This window comes from Diplotaxodon limnothrissa, linkage group LG13 (assembly GCF_057381915.1).
Source record: "Diplotaxodon limnothrissa isolate DT_005_m linkage group LG13, D_limnothrissa_male_GT1.1, whole genome shotgun sequence".
Classification (NCBI taxonomy): Eukaryota; Metazoa; Chordata; class Actinopteri; order Cichliformes; family Cichlidae; genus Diplotaxodon; species Diplotaxodon limnothrissa.
Window position 1 is genome coordinate 25,835,080 of NC_140608.1, and position 19,328 is coordinate 25,854,407.

At 45.1% G+C, this 19,328-nt stretch overlaps 2 protein-coding genes across 4 annotated transcripts in view; both read left to right on the forward strand.

Annotated features, from left to right (window-relative positions):
- Window positions 1–5,034, forward strand: part of rims1a (regulating synaptic membrane exocytosis 1a) — a 114,563-nt gene extending 109,529 nt beyond the window's left edge. For all 3 annotated transcript variants that reach the window (XM_085368938.1, XM_085368937.1, XM_085368939.1), the window contains 7 exons: window positions 213–427; window positions 1,249–1,281; window positions 2,260–2,425; window positions 2,859–2,971; window positions 3,065–3,166; window positions 3,306–3,445; window positions 4,816–5,034. In XM_085368938.1, coding sequence (XP_085225064.1) covers window positions 213–427; window positions 1,249–1,281; window positions 2,260–2,425; window positions 2,859–2,971; window positions 3,065–3,166; window positions 3,306–3,445; window positions 4,816–5,034 — 988 coding nt within the window. The remainder of the gene's footprint in view (window positions 1–212; window positions 428–1,248; window positions 1,282–2,259; window positions 2,426–2,858; window positions 2,972–3,064; window positions 3,167–3,305; window positions 3,446–4,815) is intronic.
- A 12,816-nt stretch (window positions 5,035–17,850) lies between these two features.
- The window catches only part of bcl11aa (BCL11 transcription factor A a), a 49,482-nt gene continuing 48,004 nt past the window's right edge, over window positions 17,851–19,328 (forward strand). The window contains exon 1 of the mRNA XM_085369585.1: window positions 17,851–17,905. Coding sequence (XP_085225711.1) covers window positions 17,851–17,905 — 55 coding nt within the window. The remainder of the gene's footprint in view (window positions 17,906–19,328) is intronic.

Below are 19,328 nucleotides of genomic sequence, written 5' to 3' on the forward strand. Positions count from 1 at the left end.
CACTCACGCACACACACACGCACACACACACACTCGCACGCGCACGCACGCACACACGCACGCACACACACACACACACGCACACACACGCACACACACACACGCACACACACACACACACACACACACACACACACACACACACACTGTCATTTAAACGTTTTGAAATAGGGTATCACAACATGTGTTATCATTTATAATGTCACCATCAGCCGAGCCATGCGCGCATCGGGTCGCCACATGATGAAGAGCACCAGCATCAGTGGTGAGATCTACGGCATGGAGCACGCTGACGGCAGCCAGTCAGACACGGCACTCGGGAGCCTGGGTAGCGGGATCAAGAAGCGGCGCTCAAGCCTGAGCCAGCGTGTTGTCGCCATCCTGCCGTCCAGAAGGAGTCGAAGTACCTCGCAGCTTAGCCAGACAGGTCAGACAACAGACTGACCAAGTGTCCGAGAAAAACGACGTGCAAAGATTTGTCCAGAAGGAAAAACTTTTGAATGTTGTTTTTTTTCTGTCTTTCTGTGTTGTGAGTCTGTTAACTTTCAAAAATGACCAAAATACATCTCCACATTAAAAAAATGAACTGAAAAATGTTAAATAACAGTTTTCACATAAAAATTCAATTTTACTCAAGAACTCATCAAGAAAAGTTAACTTACTAATAGGATTTTTTCACGACTACCCTTTTGCAGAATTTTGCTAAATATTTCACCCCCAGACGACAGCGGGGTACTGGTGGGTGTACTGGTGGGTGTACTGGTGGGTGTACTGGTGGGTGTACTGGAAGGTTTTTTTGGTTTTCTTAATTTTTTGCCGTGCCCCAGCTTTCCTCGAGAGGCTTTGCCTTTCCCCAGGCACTACTGTAAATAACAGATTCTTAATAATGGACTTACAATGAATTGCTGCACCATCTTGTGGTGCACATTGCACAAAAGTATGGCTTAGCCCTAATTTAATTTTTAGTTGATATCGCTTCAATACACAATTCAAGGACACATTTATAACATTTTAAACTGAACTTGATTCCTTAATCTGATGCTTCTTTATCTACACAAAGCAAGCTGGATTTCATAAGTGGTACTTTGATTTTATAAAGGACACATACATACATACATACATAAATACAGTGTGGTCACTAAATCCTGAAGAATAAGTTTTAAAAAATGTACAAGTTTACCAGTGTAACCAGTGTGCTGATGTTGCTGTTGTTTACTGGCTTTGTTGTTGTTATGTGTGTTATTTCAGAGGCGGCGGGTAAGGCGGCGGACAGACAGAAAGGTAAAGCAAAAGGCAGGAAGTCAGAGACTGTAGGATACAACAAGGAGGAAGGTTAACTGTGTAATAATAGTAATTGATTAGTCATTGCCTCACGCAGAATAGTAAATACAGGATCATTAACAGAGCGTGACCCCACATTGTACACCAGGAGGAGCATTAGTCCTTAAGTACTTTGTATAGCAGCAGTTCGATGTAACATCACACTCACGTCCCACTTTCACAGACGCAGGCAGAATAGGGCAAAGTCAGGCACAGAAAGCATAAGAAGTGGTTCAGTTAGGAATGATGAATGTTCCCAGCACTCCGTACACCGTTCCTGAACTGTTTCCGGCACGCTTCCTTACTCCACCCTCTTGTTTAACCATTATGCTTAAAGGCTGGTTCGGTCGTGGAAGAAGCCTGACTCAGTGAATTCAGAGTGTTCTCATGAGCTGAGAATACAATATTTGTCTTTGAATTTTACATTTAAAATTAAAGTGGGTCTGAAAGAACTTTGTGTTTATGATAAAAACAAATGAACAAACAGCAGGCTTTTGAAAATGACTGAACTCTTCCTTTTTGATGCACACACTGTGTTATTTCCTCAACCCTCTGAGTTTTGCCTTTCCATCCCTGCTAAACATTTGAGGTGTGAGTGGACTGACTTTTGATTTTTAGTCAGATTTTCCTGCAGTGACCTCATCACCTAAGTACCATTAAAATTTTTTTACAATTCCCAAATAAAAGCATCTAAAGATTTGCATAGATTTGTCTGTCGTACAATAGTGTATTACTGAAATGCTGGTGATGTCACCGTGGGATGTTATTTTGCATGGGAAGGCCTGAAGAGATATATCTTAGGCTGTAGTTATCATGTTGAATTTTTGCAACAAAAAAAGAGAAATCCATCAGAGATGCCTGATAACTGATTAGGACCTAGGGTTGAATGACACATGCAAAGACCAGTGGCTAAAGCCCGTTTTCCTGTGTTTGCAACAGAAGCGTCAGCAGGTAAGAAGGTGGGTAAGGCCGGCAGCAGCAGCATCCAGAGGAGTGTGGAGACGGGCATGGCGGTGGAGTATCCACGAGGAGGGTCAGCCATGAACCGACAGGCGAGCAGAGAGTCGACCGACGGCAGCATGAACAGCTACAGCTCTGAGGGGAAGTACGTACATGCTGACAATATTGCCAAAACACAGGACAACACACAGAGGGCACTGTCAGTGTTCCTCTGATGTATTTATGTTCCCTATCAAACCTCTAAGAGCTCAATTTTTGGGGTCTTTTTTTCATTTTAACTCCAACTCCAACAAACATACTAGCTCTCTGAATAATGATTAAATTGATTGTTAACCCTCTTAGGTCTGAGTTGTCATCAGTGACTACTCTGCGACTATTACTTACTTTTAGCACTCTTAGCAATCAGAATAGATCATTTTTGTTTTGTTTTGTTGGCTGCAGGGAACAGAAAGTTATCTTTCTAAACAACAAACATCAAATGCTGTTAAGAATTTTTGGAAAAAGTTTTTACTGATTCTCTAAAAACTAGATGGAGTCAAAAACTGAGGACAGGTTTCATTTGTGTTTGTGTATGTCAGTTTGATCTTCTCAGGGATGCGTTTGGGTGCTGACAGTCAGTTCAGCGACTTCTTGGATGGATTAGGCCCCGGTCAGCTAGTGGGCAGACAAACGCTGGCGACACCAGCTATGGGTGAGTCACAGCTTCATCAGCTCTGCTCAATTGAGAAAGAGAGATTTTGTGTGTTGCACATTATTCTCTGAAATGGTCTGTTTTTAAAAACAGGTGATGTTCAGATTGGTTTGATGGACAAGAAAGGCCAGCTGGAGGTGGAGGTGATCAGGGCACGAGGCCTTACCCCCAAACCAGGCTCTAAATCCCTCCCAGGTAACACACGTTCATACAAAACTAATTCCTTGTAGCACTTACAGTTAAATTAAGGTGGATGCAACCTAAAGCAACCTCCATACTGTCCCCGTTTTTTCCCATAAAACTTATTTTTACCCTCTCCTGACCACTCTCTCAGCTCCCTATGTAAAAGTGTACCTGCTGGATAATGGAACATGTAAAGCCAAAAAGAAAACTAAGATTGCACGAAAGACCCTGGAGCCGCTCTACCAGCAGCACCTGCTCTTCGATGAGAGTCCCCAGGGCAAGGTGCTTCAGGTAATGATCACATTTTTTCATGATCACTTTTTTTATGGGAAAACTCGTTGAAAGAAGAAGCTCTAGTTAAAAATGTATTAATAGTGAAAGGTCAGAGTGTTATTGGGGACATTACAGTGAAACTGCCATAGACTGTATATCTTGGAACAATAGACTTATGGTACTTTCCAATAGTCCATAGCCTTTACAGAGTATCCAGAGAGCATTCACAGTGCTTAACGTGTTCCACATTTATGTTCTTGTACACGTCACATATATAACATTATTCTAAAATGGATTAAATTCATTTTTCACCTCAGATTCATGCCCATAATTACAAAGTAAAATAAGGTTTATTCCAGCTTTACTGAAAACAAAAAACAAAATATAACATGTACATTCACAAGCTTTTCCGAGACGCTTTCCTGTTTCCAGTGATCACCTGTCAGCAGTTTGATTGATTGCAGTCCATCTGCAACACGTTCTCATCCCAAAGCGTAACATACCGACGATATGTGACAAATCGTCTGTATGTTACGCGTTCGGAAACATGAGAACCGTTTGCAATGAATCTACACTTGTACATTTATTTTATTTTGTCATGAATCGCTTTGGAAAACACTGTCTCATACGATTATTACGTCATTCCATTGGAGTCCATTCACAATCCGGTGCGTATCATAGGGACGTGGAAGGTTACCTTTCACGTGGGAAGGCTTGGGACGTGGTAAATCGGAAATGTGGTAAATTGGGGTGGTAAATTCAGCCTCAGTTGACAGTGCATGTGAGTACAAACCAAGCCATGAAGTCCAAGAGATTGTCTGTAGGCTTCAGAGACACTGAGATTGTATCAAGGCACAGATCAGGGTACAGGCACGAGAAGAACGTTTGCATCATTGAATGGCGCAGTGAGCACAGTGGACAACCTTTTTTTCTGGAATTACAAGTTTTTGTTTAACCCCAAAAACGAGTGTGTTGAGAAAGTGCGTTGTTTTTACTGTTTATTTTATTGTTTTGACTTAATTAGTAGGATTAGAACGGAACACGTTAACACTATGATACGGGCCACAACTAAGGGTATAAGTCCCCTGTAATTAAAGGAATTTCAGTGTATTTTATTAGAAATTAGAATGTGATTTGATTTGCTTACAAATACTTAGTTGCAATCAGGTTTTTACAGGAAACAAAGAAATAATTAACTGTAAGTAAAATGAAATGGTAAGTAAGTCATTTGAAGTGATGCATAAAGCATTTTAAAATCTTTTATTATGAGCATTTTGTTTTCCTTTGCACGTTGAACCTGGAAATCTGTAAGGTTATGTGTTGTGGTGATTGTACCTTTGTCTTTTCAGTCAATCCTAAATCAATTCATCTGCCGTTCTTTCCTCCAGGTGATAGTGTGGGGTGACTATGGACGATTGGACCACAAATGTTTCATGGGTGTAGCACAGATACTGTTGGAGGAGCTGGACCTCTCTAGTACGGTGATCGGCTGGTACAAACTTTTTCCACCATCCTCCCTGGTGGACCCTACATTAGCTCCGCTCACACGGCTGGCGTCTCAGACGTCACTGGACAGCTCAGGACCGCCGCCGGGCGTTCGGTCCTAGTGACCGGACGGTGACCGCCTACCCCTCAACACCCCTTAAGTGACAAAATAGAATAATGGACCACAGCTACTGGACCACTACTGAGCAGAGGGGTGACAACACGCCCCGAGGATGTCGACGAGAAGCCCTCTTTCAAATGATGAAAAGCCAGACGGAGAGACAGGGAATGCGAGTGAGAAAGAGAGGGAGAGATAGAACTAGCCAATCAAAGCTTAGCTGGAGTCTGACAATCACGTCTCACACCTTCCCTCTCCCTCCTCCTTACACCTTTTTGTGTTCAAAGTTTTGCTTTCTTTGTTTTCTCCTCTGACCTGCAGCAGTGGAGGCTTCTGTCCAACATTGTTTTCTTTTTTCCGTATTTCCTTGTGCAGCCACTATCAGAGCACCCAAACAAAGTGGGGTTCTCCGCCTAGTAACCCTCCAGCCAATCAGAGTAGAGCTTACAGCCAGGCCACAGGGAAAAGTGTGGAAGTAGCAAATAGTTGCGGCTTCACAGGTTTGGCTGTTGTCTCTTCAGGTTTTACCGTGGCGATAGTGATGAGCTCAAGGGGACAGAGGGTTGGTCCCGTTTAACCGTGATGGAAAGGGAGCCTGCACATGCACTCGCACATTCTTAGCCTTGACAGGAAAAGCTGGACTCGTTCATTCGAATCGAGGCCAAACCTTTTCCGTGTGGAAAGAAAACATAGACCAAATTGCGGATTAGAATTTCACTTTTGATTTTGGATCTTTTGTTTTTTCCTGCCTTTGTTTTTGCCCACTGTCCAGAATGGTGCCACATGGTGCAGACTCCCTCTGTGTATGTCTATGTTTGGTTTATGAGCGATGGCATGCCAAAGGCCAATGACAAAGGCCAGGCCACATTTCTTTGAATACCCTCCGCCCGACCGCCACCGCCCGTCTCCTCCCCTCCCCAAACCCCTCGAACTCCCCCTGTGGGAGGGAGCAGCATGACTCGGGGACGCCCCCTCCCCGGCCCCCAAGCTGCATGCACGTTTCTTTCTTTCGTTCCGTTTCGTTTTTTCGGTTCGTTTCTCTACTTTTTTGTAAAATCGAAAGACGAGACAAATTAAGGAACAATTCTCAAAAAAACAAAAACAGAAAAAAAGACTAGACTATGTGTGTTAGTTCCACATACTTTTAGGCCAGCTTGTATGTTGCATGTTCTTGTACAGTTTGCTCGTACTGAATATGAATACAAACCGAGAAAAGCCAAGCCATCCCCGCCCCCTAACAAGAGCGGATCTAATGGGGGGGAGGGTGACAATCCCACCCAGGCCTCGCCTACCACTCTGGGTCTAAATATCCGTATTAGGAAGTCTCCAAAAGAAAAAAAGAAATTGTCTGAATTATTATTTTCTTTGAACCCTTTGAACAACAGTGCTGTTCTGTAGTACTGAGCATACTCGAACCCCTGGCGTATCCGAGGATGTAGGTGTCTAAACTGTAGTTTATGACGGTCGGGGCTAGAGACAGAGATAGAGAATGTGTGTATAACAGCTAAATGTATATGAAGTATCATTATGAGTTTGATATAAATTATAAAGATATAGATATATGAATATAAAAAAAGAGTGTATCTGACTGTACACCCGTCACCAATACACGCAGACATGCACACTTTGTACATACAAATTAGGCTTGAACTTAAGTTATGAACGAACAAACGCATCGCTGACACACAAACATTCCTGGTCTTGTTGAGGGGAATACGCGCCCAGTGCTTGAGCTGCTGAGTGGCTACGAGACACAAGTGGGCGCCAATAGGCCTTTATTTTGATTTTGTCCCAGTTGCAGAAAAACAAGCAGAACCAATTGGAGCAAAGTTTACTTTCTCTTCCTGAAAACCATGTTTTTCTCCCCCCGTTTATTGGTTTGGACTGGACTTCTAAAGCCAACAAGAAACCTGGTTTTGCAGACATATTTTGCAGATGTTTTTTTGTTGAAGCACTTGGCGGTACGGCCGACTGCCCCTTTCCTTTGTCAGTATTACTCCAGGAATACTGATTGTTTACAGCCCATGGCTCCCCACTCCCAAACCACGATACTAGACGAAAGATGAAGTATTCACTGCAACAGTTCTTGTTTGTATAACAGATGTGGCTCTACTGATGTGTATGTTTTATATTCAAGAGTTCATTTTTATTATTTACAAATAAAAGACTGTGTGGAAGAAGAGCGTGGCCTTTTTGAACCCAGTGCTCCCAGGTTATTGTGTACCTGATGACTAAAGGCACATGTCATATGCTGAATGTGATTTTTTTTTTTTTATATAGGTTTCTTCACAATTTCAGAAGCACAAACTTGGTGAATGGTGGTAATGAGCAACATGATGGTACACTTGTGTCTTAACTGTCTCACTTTTAGATCCAGCCCCAAGTGGCTATAAATATGCTTCAATAAGGAGGTCATTTGGAATTATTGAGCATAATTTTTCGAGTTGCAGAAATGAATTAAGCTTTTGGGAGATTAGTCTCTGATGACCCATCACTGCAGAATGCAATGCCAGTGGTAACTGGAATCAGGACAGGACCCCCTGGAGTCCAGTTATTGGTGGTGATGAAGATGAAGATGGAGGGTTGGATGGAGCTCTGAGTGACCAGGGCAAGGCGAAAACTGAGAAGGAGGTGAGTTGCACAAAATGACAGAGGAGCACTGAGATAGAAAGTATGCAGAGTGATTGGCATCTAAGGCAGGCAAGAAGATGGCTGGACCTGACCAATGATGTCAGCATTAAGTTGACAGTGCGACAAAGTGGAAGTGATGCAAAGAACAGCGGCCTGGCCCTAATTGCCACCCCCATTGTTAAATGATGAATTAATTGTCATTAACCACATTTTTTTGAAAGCTGAGTTCACTTTCACTAGCCACACGCCAGAAAGAAAGCTGCCTGATAAAGTGAAGCCGTCTAGAAGATCTCAAAAGCAATGCACCATGTCACAATCTAAAGAAAAGTCATTGACAGCTCTCAGTCCGGAAGGGGTTTCAAAGGCATTTCTAAGGTTTTGAGACTCTAGTGAAACAGTGTGAGCCATTACCCACAAATGGAGAAAACCTGGAAGAGTGGTGAGTCTTTGCTGGAGTGGCCAACCGAGGAGGTCACAAAGGAACCCAGAACAACATCCAAAGAACTTCAGGCCTCACTTTTCTCAGCTATGGTCAGTGTCAGCGCAAAAATGGGAGAGTTCATGGCTCGTCACATTTTACAAAAAAACTTTTTTTTTGCGCCTTTGCGCAATTTAGAATCAGCAGTTAACCTAACCCCACTAGGTGCATGTCTTTGGACTGTGGTAGGAAGCTGGAGTACCTGGAGAGAACCCACGGAAACACAAGGAGAACATGCACGATCCACACAGAAAGAACCCGGTGTGAACAGTAACAGTGCCAAAAGTCTAGTTTATTTAACAAAAATTTATTTTGACTTCTAGTTCTAGTTTTTAGTTTAGTGTTAGTTAAGTATAAAAACCTTGTTACACACTAAACTGTGAGCTGATATGAAGGAGGTGCATGTACGAGATCAGAGGATGGAAAGTTCTCTGACGCATTTATGATTGATTGATAGCAAACAATACATCCAGCCTCCTGAGCAAATACCGTCTTTACACTCAGCCTGTGTCATGATTTCATTTTCATTTCTCATGGGTTTTGTTTTCACTGGCCACAAAACAAATAGTCTGGCTTTTTTTTAATTTCACAATTGAACTCATAAAGTTACTAAACTACTTGACACACATACAGTCCGGTGTACGTTAGTGAAAGAAGCGCTTGAGCCCTAGGTGCAACATTCGTAGCTCTTTAGTGCCATCTAGTGGTGACTTGAAACGAATCAATTTGCAAATCTGGCAGAAACATTGGATCTCATCATTTTCCCTCTGTCAGGCGTGGTTTACACTAAGACAGGTGATGCACTGTGCTGACAAATATTTCAGAGACGAATATAAATGAAAACAGTTTGAAAATTATGCCATGCCTGTAAAGTACACACAGTATGCGTTCAGCTTGTATACATATACTGTACATTTTGATAGTTTCTTTTGCAAAGTATTTTTTTCTGTTCTTTTACATAAAAATGCTACTTTGTGAATCCCGATCCCAAAGCTCCCATAAAATTCATTCAAAAATACTAAATGCCTCATATAGTGACATACTCACACGAACAAGTGACAAATTAAAGGAAAAAACGCCTCAAGCTCTCATTAAGGTTTTTTTGTTTTGTTTTGGGTTTTTTTGATCACCAAAACGTGTAAGTGGAACAGCTACAATGTGAAAACGGACTCACCAAGTTTGTGGAAGTCCACCGGAGGGACGGAACACCATTCATCAGAAGACAGATTTTCATCCTGGATGAGAGCACTCCCATCAGGACAGAAATGATGAAAGTGATGGCTCCAAACAAATTTGTACACATTTGCAGTGATGATTCACCTCTGGGGGGCAGGTGGAGCCAAAAAGCATTAAAAAGCAAAACATTTTTGCTTGTGAGTTTTATTTTTGCGCCACTGTTCTGAGCCTTTGATCGGAGGAATACAGACTTACTGAGTTTCAATCCCTGTTGTGCTGTTATATGACATATATGCTTAGCATGTGTCAAACTCAGTGCAATAAACAAACAAAAAGAGGCAAAAATAAAAACGGCAAGAGAAACAAGATTTCATTACATTTTATTCTGTTAAAATGACCGAGTGTTGCATCTGTGGTGTTATGGCACAAACTGGTCTCATATACAGATTGCAGATGAGAAAAGTCCATTTAGCTTCCTAAAACACAAGTCTACAGTTTGCACTGCAGTGAGACAAAAAACTAAAATTCTTCCATTCCTGGTGGGCTCCTGGTTCCACAAATAAAAACAAAAAAGTTTGTGGCTCTCAGTAATAAAATAAATAACAATGTAGACAAGAAGCCAAAGATAAGGAGTGAAATTTCATGTCTTTATCACAAGTCCCAGTCAGATCACCTGTCCGGCAATCTTTTAAATGACGCCGCCAATCAGCAGCCACGTGTAAATTTAACATATTAAGATTTGGTCGGTCTGATCCAATAGTGCCCCCCCTGTTTTTTCTTTATTATTAATAATATAATTGTGGTTTCTCTATGCTTTTATTGAACACGTCGTGACTTTATTTTGGAAAGTGCTCGGCCTTGATAAGCACGAGCCACACACCGTAATAACCAGGACACTGGGTTGCTTCCATCTGCTGCTCTAACCTGAGTGAGTGTGGTCACCTCCTCTTCTGCTGGACGCAGTTCCGCTGTGAGGAGGAGGAGGAGGAGGGCCTGTGGAATGTTACAATATAACGTATAATTGAGCACTTTTGATAATGATATGTTGTCAGCCGTGGCGCGTCGTCCTCTGAGACGCAGTCTGCGAACACACAAGTTATTTTCTTTTTTTTGTGTTCGCAGTCAGCTGATTGGGGAAGTGTGACGGCCGCTGGTTAACAGGCACACTGAAACAGAAGGGTGTCATGTCACATTAGATTTGTCATGCAGCCTCACTCCACCAGCCCCAGCCTCACACACACACACACACACACACACTGCTCCCCTCGGTGGTAATGGTTTGAAACCCACCCACCCCTCGTGGAGGACTGTGTGTCAGCGCTCCAGAGCTCATTAGAAAGTCGGTGCCGTGAGATCAGTCCTTACGCACTGCTCCCCGCTCCTTCAGCCGGGCCGCACCGCCGCTGTGGGTACAGCTCTGGCCTCCTCTGCCTCACACCCCTTCTTTCTGTGCGGCTTTTGCAAAATATTGATATTCATTTAAAAAAAATAAAGAGGAAAAAAGCAGGATTTATCGTTGCAAGCTCTCCGATGAGCGGCCCAATTTATGGCGTATGCTATCATTTAGCCTCTGATCACGATTTCTTAGTAATAATAATAATAATAATAATAATAATATACAAGACTTAAAATGTATATAAAAGATTTGAAAATATTTTATTATAATAATAAAATAATTTTACAGATTTTTCAGAGCACAATTTGACAGCTCACTGCACAGATACCTTTACTTGAAATATTCATTTATAAAACCTTCAAAACAATTAAAATTAGGCGCTTTAAAAAATCTAATAAGAATAATATGATCATAAACGGCTCATTTAACCGTTAAGCTGTGTTTTCAGTGAAGATGAGCAGATAGCAGAAAGGTGAGCTTGTTTGTGGTTTTGTTTCCAGATTTCTGAGCTCTGAGGTTTTATTTGTTATTATTATTATTATTTTATTGTTATTATTTTTTTTCTTTAAAAAAATTCCTGAAAAACAAACTAAACAAAAACGACATTTGAGATTCTTTGTTCTTGCTTGAACAGCAGCTCTCACGCTGCTGCTTCTCTTCTTAAGTTTCTAATCTTTGAATGATTTCATTGATTTGAGGCATCAGTGAATTTATATTTATATTACGTTAAAAAACAAACAAACCCAAAAAACATGAATAAAACTGTTTTTATCAGAAAGTAAAATCACCTAATTATTTGTCCAAAACGTATTTTCCTACTATTAATATGATAAAAAACAAAAACAAATAAAGCAAATACTATTTGTATTTATTTATTTTCATTTGAAATAAATCTCCATTATATTTCTATCCTGAGTCTCCGGGCCCTCTGCGCTTTGTAAAGCGGGGGTCCCTTATATATTCTCACTCGCTCTCATACTGATCGCAATTGGACACAAGGGGGCGCTCGAGTCCTTGTTTGGACACAATAAAGAAGGCGAGCGACCGCAACTGGAAGCTTGTTGATTTAAATGGCGGTCTTTATGCTGTTATGTCACAGCGATCATGGAGTTTGTGGTTTTATTCACCCCGACATAAAACACATCAGCCAGGCTTCGTTCACTTCAAGCGCATGCGCTGCCGGGCTCATTCTGATCAGGAAAAGGTGAGTGTCAGAGACTGACGAAGCTAGTCGCTGTTTGAACCCTAATCAGCACCGTCCACTCATACACCATCCAAACACACACCATGCACCCATACAGCTCTTCATTTAAAGCAGCTTTGAAGTTTGTTGGAGTTTAGTTTTGCATGTTTCCTCCAGTGTGAGTCAGTCAGTGAGCTGTTTCCAATAATACTTGGTCCTAAATTACTTTCCAAATGATTTTGGATTATTTGTCAGCTTTCTGCAGTCGAGTCTTAAAATGGTGCTAGTCTGACATTACTGACATCCCTCCCTGCATCTGCAGGCCCGGAGACAGACGAATACTCGGCTGTCCCGAGTGCCCAGTTCCCCTCCTGTCGTTCATCCCCAAAGGAACCAATTTAGGGAAAAATTAACAACAATTTAGGCTTAGCCACCATCAACGCCCCTGTGTATGCTAAGGATGGGTGAATGGAGGTGGATGGATGGTTTGTGGTCCTTTGAGGCGTTCCCAGTTGACCTTATCGGTCGGCAAAACTCACACTAAATGTCTGCTTCCGGTGTGAGCCACACATTAATAACAGACTCCTAAACATTGACCGGAAGTTTAAAATCTCTCATCTCTCCTTAATTTGACTGAGAACCTTCACCGTCTCATCACACACACGAAAAGGAGATTGGGAGGACGAAAGCATCTAAAGTTGTGTGTGTGTGTGTGTGTGTGTGTGTGTGTGTGTGTGTGTGTGTGTGTGTGTGTGTGTGTGTGTGGGGGGGGGTGATAATTTGCTCTATAGCCGTGTAATCCCGCCCGATTTCATCTAATACCAGCGCTCCGACGCAACGGCGTGCGCGCACATCTCCAGATGTGATAATGGGCGCGTTGTGGAAAGAAAAAAATCCAACCCGCTCGCCTTATTGTAAAGCTTTGTGGGATCAAAAAATAAGGTGTGTGTGTGTGCATGCTCTCTATACGTGGGGATGTGCGGGGACTGGAGCCTGAAATTCCTCCGCAAAGAAAGAAAGAAGGACAGGAAGAAAAAAAGAATTACAGGATCTGGAGCTTTTTATCTGTGTTTTTTTCTTATGGTTTGTTGTCGTGTTTGGTGTGTGGTTTCAGGAACGAACAGAACGAATAAGAGAAGCAGGTTTGCAGGTACTAACCGAGTTAACAATTAATGGAAATTAATGGAAAGGTTTGACTTCTCTAAATAATTCCGCACTTGTGTGTAAATTCAGGAAACAGCCGAGCGCGAATTGTTCGGGTGTGTGTGCTCGTGTTACTGGCAGGATGGAGATCGGATCCTTTCATTTACACAAGCGGGAGCGTTTTAGGCCGCATACGCGTGTGGAACGTGTCCGGTGGAACCTTGTAAGTGTGTGTGAGGCCGGTTTACATCGCACGTTCTTACGCACAGGATTCTGGATAATTAAGATTGTTTTTAAAAAAAAAGCATCAAAGCAGGAGAGAGGAGGAGAGAAACGGATAAAAAGGAGCGTGGAAAAGGACGGAGGGGGTGTGTGTGGAGCTGATTTATCTCCGGAGCCCCCCCACATTCACACTCACGCACCCCACCCCACCCCCGGTCATTTCCATATATTGAAATGCGCCCCCAGTACCTCAATTTTCCCGGAGCTGTCGTGCGTGCAAAGGAAGGCGCGCATGTGACCACCGCCGATCTGACGCCCTGTACCCCCTCCCCCCGTCAAAGTGCTCCAGTGTCCGGTCACCCGGTGTGTGTGAGAGAGTGCGTACTGAGGTGTGCTCGGAGAATAAAAGTGCTGAGCGCGAAACTGTGAAGTTAAAAAAGGCGGCGTGTGGCCTACATACGGAGCAGCTAACATCCTGCTGTCTGCTCTTTATCTGCGCGCACGCACCTGACACCCCCCCCCCCCCCCCCACACACACACACACATACACTTACTTTAAACACAGAGATGTAATAAAAGATTAAATATGGACCTCAGTGAGCCACACACACACACACACACACACACACACACACACACACACACACACACACACACACACACACTCTTGCTGCAGCATTAAACGTGCAGCCTGACTGATTTATGACGGAATCAGGCGACGCGCCGAACATTTACATATCCCCCCCCCCCGGCTCACTCCCCGAGTCCGAGCACCGCTGCGGGCTTTGATCAATGTCCCACCGTGACTTAGTGTATGTACGGGAGCAGAGGAGGAGGAAGAGGAAGAGACATTCTTTGTTGCCGACAGATGGAGATGGGTGTAGACAGAGGTCAAGGTTGGCGTTCTCGGATCTGCGCGCGGGGGTAATGAACAACACAAAAACAAAACCTTCTTAAATAAGTGCGGGTGACAGAGGACGCTGATGGTCCGGGCCTGTTTACAACCACGTTTAACGTCACATTCGTGCCCCACTGTGCGCGCAAACCTGAAGCGAAGAGTTTATCACACGGAGCCAATTTTCACCCCCCCCCCCCCTCCCGCCCCAAAACAAAAAAACAAAACAAAAAGACGCTGATCAGGAAGTTAGAACAACCTGTCCACAGTGATCAGTCACGTGACAGATTCCCAGCTTGCTCCTGGATGTTTTCTCTCTCTCCGCTCCTCTCTCTCACTCAGGTGCACCTCCGCGTGTCACCTTCTACAGTTACAGGATCAGGTTTAGTGGAAGCGGTGGCCGCCTGTCGCCAGCACGAGCAACAGGCCACCCAGGATACCAGATGCCCCGGACCGAGAGCGAAACAACCCCACTTCACCCCAACTCCACCCAGCCCGGTTTATCCCAGTTTGAAACGGACCAAGTCATTTATCAAATGAGAGGCACCTTTAACCCGTGTTTAACGCTTTCAGAGAGGAAACATTCAGCACGGAGTTTGTTTGTTTTTTTAACGCAGCTTTTGAATGATCAATGCACACCTCAGGGGGGAAAAGAGTACATTTCTAACAACAAATCGCTACAAACGTCTCCCTAACTGCACAAACTAAACCCGGGAATCCACAATGAACGTCCACGTAACGCCTAAGAAAACAAAACAAAACGCGCTCCGTGAAGACAGAAGAATGAAAGGTTTATGCCTCTCTCCGTCGTCACTGAATTCCTTTGCTTTTCACTGCCTGCCTACAATAGATAAATAACTAAATGTCACTTACTGTGATATTTTAATCCACGCAAACGTACATACACACACGGGTTACAGTTAAAATCTGACACGCTGGATTAAATAATCCACAAATCTCTTATTTACACTCACACAGAATAGCTCGTAACACGGATTATTATTATGATTATTTTATAATTATTATTATTGTACTTTTAAACAATAACGCAGATGTTGTAGTTTACTGCTGCTCTCCTGTTTCGTATCAAACTCTGAGCAGTAAATCAAACCCGTCTGCTCCGCTCAGCTTTAAATCTGCCTCAACTTCACCACACGCTCGCAAACGGGATAATCACCCTATGTGGGATAATCGTCGTGCACGCGCCCCCGGCACACACACACACACACACACACACACACACACACACACACACACACACACACACACACACACACACACACACACTCTCTCTCGCCTCGCTACCGGTCGGTCTAATAAGCCACGCAGCGAGTTGCAACCTGCAGAAATTTTTCACTCACTGGTCACGCTGAACCTCCGCCTCCTCTTCTTCTTTTTCTCCCCCCCCCCCACCCCCCTCTTCCTCCTCCTCCTCCTCCTTTCTGCCTTGCCTCCCTCCACCTCCACCACCCCCTCGGTATTAAGTGCGCGTCCTCTGCGGTCAGTGCGCGTATCTCCGGGTCTCCAGAAGCAGCCGCCGGATCCTCCTCTCTCCTCCCGCTCAGCAGCCGCTGGTGCTTCGCGAGCTTCTTTTCCCCGGGAGATCCTCTCCGTCTGCCTCTCTTCCCCCTCCCGGTATACCGCAGCGATCTCCTTCTCCGGTTCCTCCGCCCGGCCCCGGCGGTACTCTCTCCTCTGTGCGTCCTCCGAACAAACCGGCGGAGTCGCGTCTTTGCTGCCGTTCTATCACCAAACCCCCTTTATTACCAGAGTATTTACAAGCTCTCCCCCCCTCCTCCTCCTCTTCTTTTTCTTCCTCCTCTTCCTCCTCCTTCTCCTCTTCTCCACCCTCCACCACCACCAGCAGCAGCAAAACACCCTCCCCTGCGCACCGTAAGCAGCTCGAACCTAAGGCTCATCTCAAAGTTGTTACAGCGGGCACTAACTGTCCCGCCGGTGGCGAGAGGCTTCAGTTTGGATAGGGAGAAAGAAAGCAATGGGTTGACCCTGTAGTGCTCATCGTGTGTGGGCACATACTCCCCACACCCCCACTCAAAATACACGCTCATGTCTCTGTTAAAGTTCTGCACAGTGTGCGTGACGCTCGCGTGAATAACCCCGGCATGATCTTCAGGACACGAAGCAGTTTCTTAAAACCAATCAGTACTAAAAATCAAACCCTGTTTGTAAGTTGGAGTGAAGGCTTTGATTTCCTCTGACCTTGTTAAGTCAGGCTGGTGTAAATGATCGCGCATCAGTGTGCTGTACAGTCTGCCTCACTCACTTAAACAGTCATAAAACAACGTTCGTGTAAATAATTTGTTAAACTTTTTAGGTTTTTGGAGTCTGACACTTTAACACTGTTCCAAAACACGAGTGTGTGTTTTATGATTATTGTGATTATTATTACTGCGGGAGGTCAGCAGTGATGCAGCCCACTTTGCGCATGTGAAGCCACCCAGGTTATAGACGGTGCCTGTGCTTCTTTGGCTGCCCGACCAGTTTGTCCTGTTCACTGCAACCGGATAGCTGCTGTCTGTCATTTTAACACACGCATCTCTCTGTCTGATACCCCCCCCCCCCCCCCCCCCCAAAAAAAAAAAAAAAAAACCTTCCGAGCTTTAAGGACACATGCTTGTCCGTGCGCATGCCGTCCACGGTCCAGATGAGCTTGTGTCCGTTCTTCTTCTTTTTCTTATTTTTGCGCGCTTTTCTCGAACAGAAGCCGCTACATGCGACAGACTTTTGCACACACACGCGCGCGCGCTCTCTCTTCCTGTATATATGCAGCAGTATCATATCCGCCCCCTCCAGTGAGCTCCTGTCCGCGGTTTCCCTTGCCCTGTTTTGCGTCCACCTCTCTCTCTCTCTTTCTGCATATTGCTTTCATTAGACATCTCTGCCTCTCTTTCTCTTTCTCTTTCTCGCTCACACACACACACACACACACACACACACACACACACACACACACACACACACACACACACACACACACTCCTCCCTCCCTCCAAGTGCCTCTTGTCCGGCCCCCCTGATCTCTGTGTCCATTGGCTTCCACCGGGTCTATTTCTCATGTCCAGCCCCCTCCCTCCGAGCTCTCTGTCTCTCCCTCCCTCTCTCTCTCTCTAATGACCGTCCATTGGTGTTGTTACTGCGCGTCCCGTCCGTCCCTCCTCCCACTCCCACTCCCACTCGGGTGCCTCGGCCCTGCCCATGTTTTTGTATGTCGGGTGTCTGTCCATCGCCTGACGTTCAAGTTCGCCGGGAACGTCACGTCCGTGCACTTGAACTTGCACGGCTCAGAGGGGGGTGGGGGGTGGAGGGGGGGTTGAGGGGAGGGGTGGCGTGTGTGTGTGGGGGGGAGGGGGGGCTTTTGCCATTTTTTCCATCTCTCTCCCCTTCTCTCTCTCTCCATCCACCTCTATCTCACTCTCTCTCTTTTTTCTCTCTGCTCTCCTTTCTCAAAAAAGCCATGACGGCGATCCCGCGATCCATCTTCGCCTCCGCGCCATCTTTATATTATTTCTAATTTATTTTTATTTTTTTTCCTCCCCTTGCCCCTCCGCCTCCTCTTCTCGTGGATGTCAGAGGCGTTGGATGAAGATATTTTTTTTCCTGCCCCACCGGAGTCTCCTCTCTAACCCTGGCTCTCCCCGATGTGATCCGCGCTGAACGCCGCCGCCGCCAGCCACCATGTCTCGCCGCAAGCAAGGCAAACCCCAGCACTTAAGCAAACGGGATTTTTCGCGTAAGTAAAAGATGAGAAAAACAAAATGTCATTTCTGGGTCCCTTTTCACTTCATTCAGCTACGATTTTTCGGGGGGGAGGGGGCGGGAGCGAAGCTGGAACTCCTGGACACCGGACGCACCGCTCGGACCCGCGGTCATCTGGACTTAAACAGCGTGGCGAGAAAGTGCGACACCTCCGTGCGTAAAAGCTGCTCGGAGATCTCTTCCCCCCTCCTCCTCAAAGCCTGTCACAGAGAAAAAGTTTTGCGTGTGTGGGTATAAACCCGCCGCAGCTTCTCGCTTCTGTGGGCTGTTAAATGTACTCGCTGTGGCTCCGGTGCCCCCGCGGTCGCTCCGGTCAGTGGAAGCGCGCAGGGCTGCCGGTAGCAGAGCGCGTCCTCTCCGCGGAGCTTCGTGGAGAACTCACCCCGGAATATCGCTGCCTGCTAGTTCTGCATGCTGCTTGTTCATCTGCTCGCTCTCACATCTCTTCTTTTTTTGGGATTATTTTCAGAAAACCCCCCAAAACAAAAACAAAAAAACTTGGAGGTGGATTTTTGGATCGAGTGGAGGGGGGGGACAAAAATCTCGTGTCTGACAGTCTCTGTATCAGCAACACGGACGACACAGATCGATATTTTTCTTATACTTAAAAAAAATCCTTGTGCCTCTCGTGTAAAAGCTGTTTATTGATGTTTAGTTTAGATGAGAGGCTTTCTTCCTGAAAGTGCAGATCCTCCTGCAGTTCAGAGTTAAAGACAAGAAACAGCAACAGGACGACAGCATAGCCAGCTCGGTCTTTTTGTTCGTCTTTTTTTCTCTCCTTCCACAGAGATAAATGTGGACCAACTTAAAAAAAATAGATTCCCAAGCTATACAGAGCTAAGGTAAGATATGAATGCCAGCCCGTTGGGTTTTTGGAGCTGCAGCGTGTGTGAGGGGGAAAAAACTGACAAAATTGTTTGAACTCCGTGGACACAATCTACTTTTACGCACGGCGTTCTTTTATCGCCGGATCTTTTAATTAATTTCACTTTATCAGAGTTATTTCAGCGTGATATTTTGAGAGAGAGCAGATGAGTGTGCTGAGAAACTGCAGGGCAATTGGCAAAGTGGCGTTTATCACCGCGTCATGTGCCGCACGGTGCGCCGCCTCGCAGCGTTTTCAGCGACGGAAAGTGCCCGCAAACACGAAAACGAGGGAATTTGGGCATCTTTACGCTTCGGTGTTTCGGTATGTTGACTGGCTGTAGCCCGTGTTAGGCTGTTGGAGTGAGACAGAGTGTGTGTTTCTGTATGAGTCTGTGTGTGTGTGTGTCCAGTTGGGTGACAGTCACAATGACCGCGTGCCGTCGCTAGGAGGCAGAGTGCGATCAGAAAATCCGGCTCTCGACTTGGACCTGATGAGTTTCACTGCCGCCCCTATCTGCACGGGCTACTAT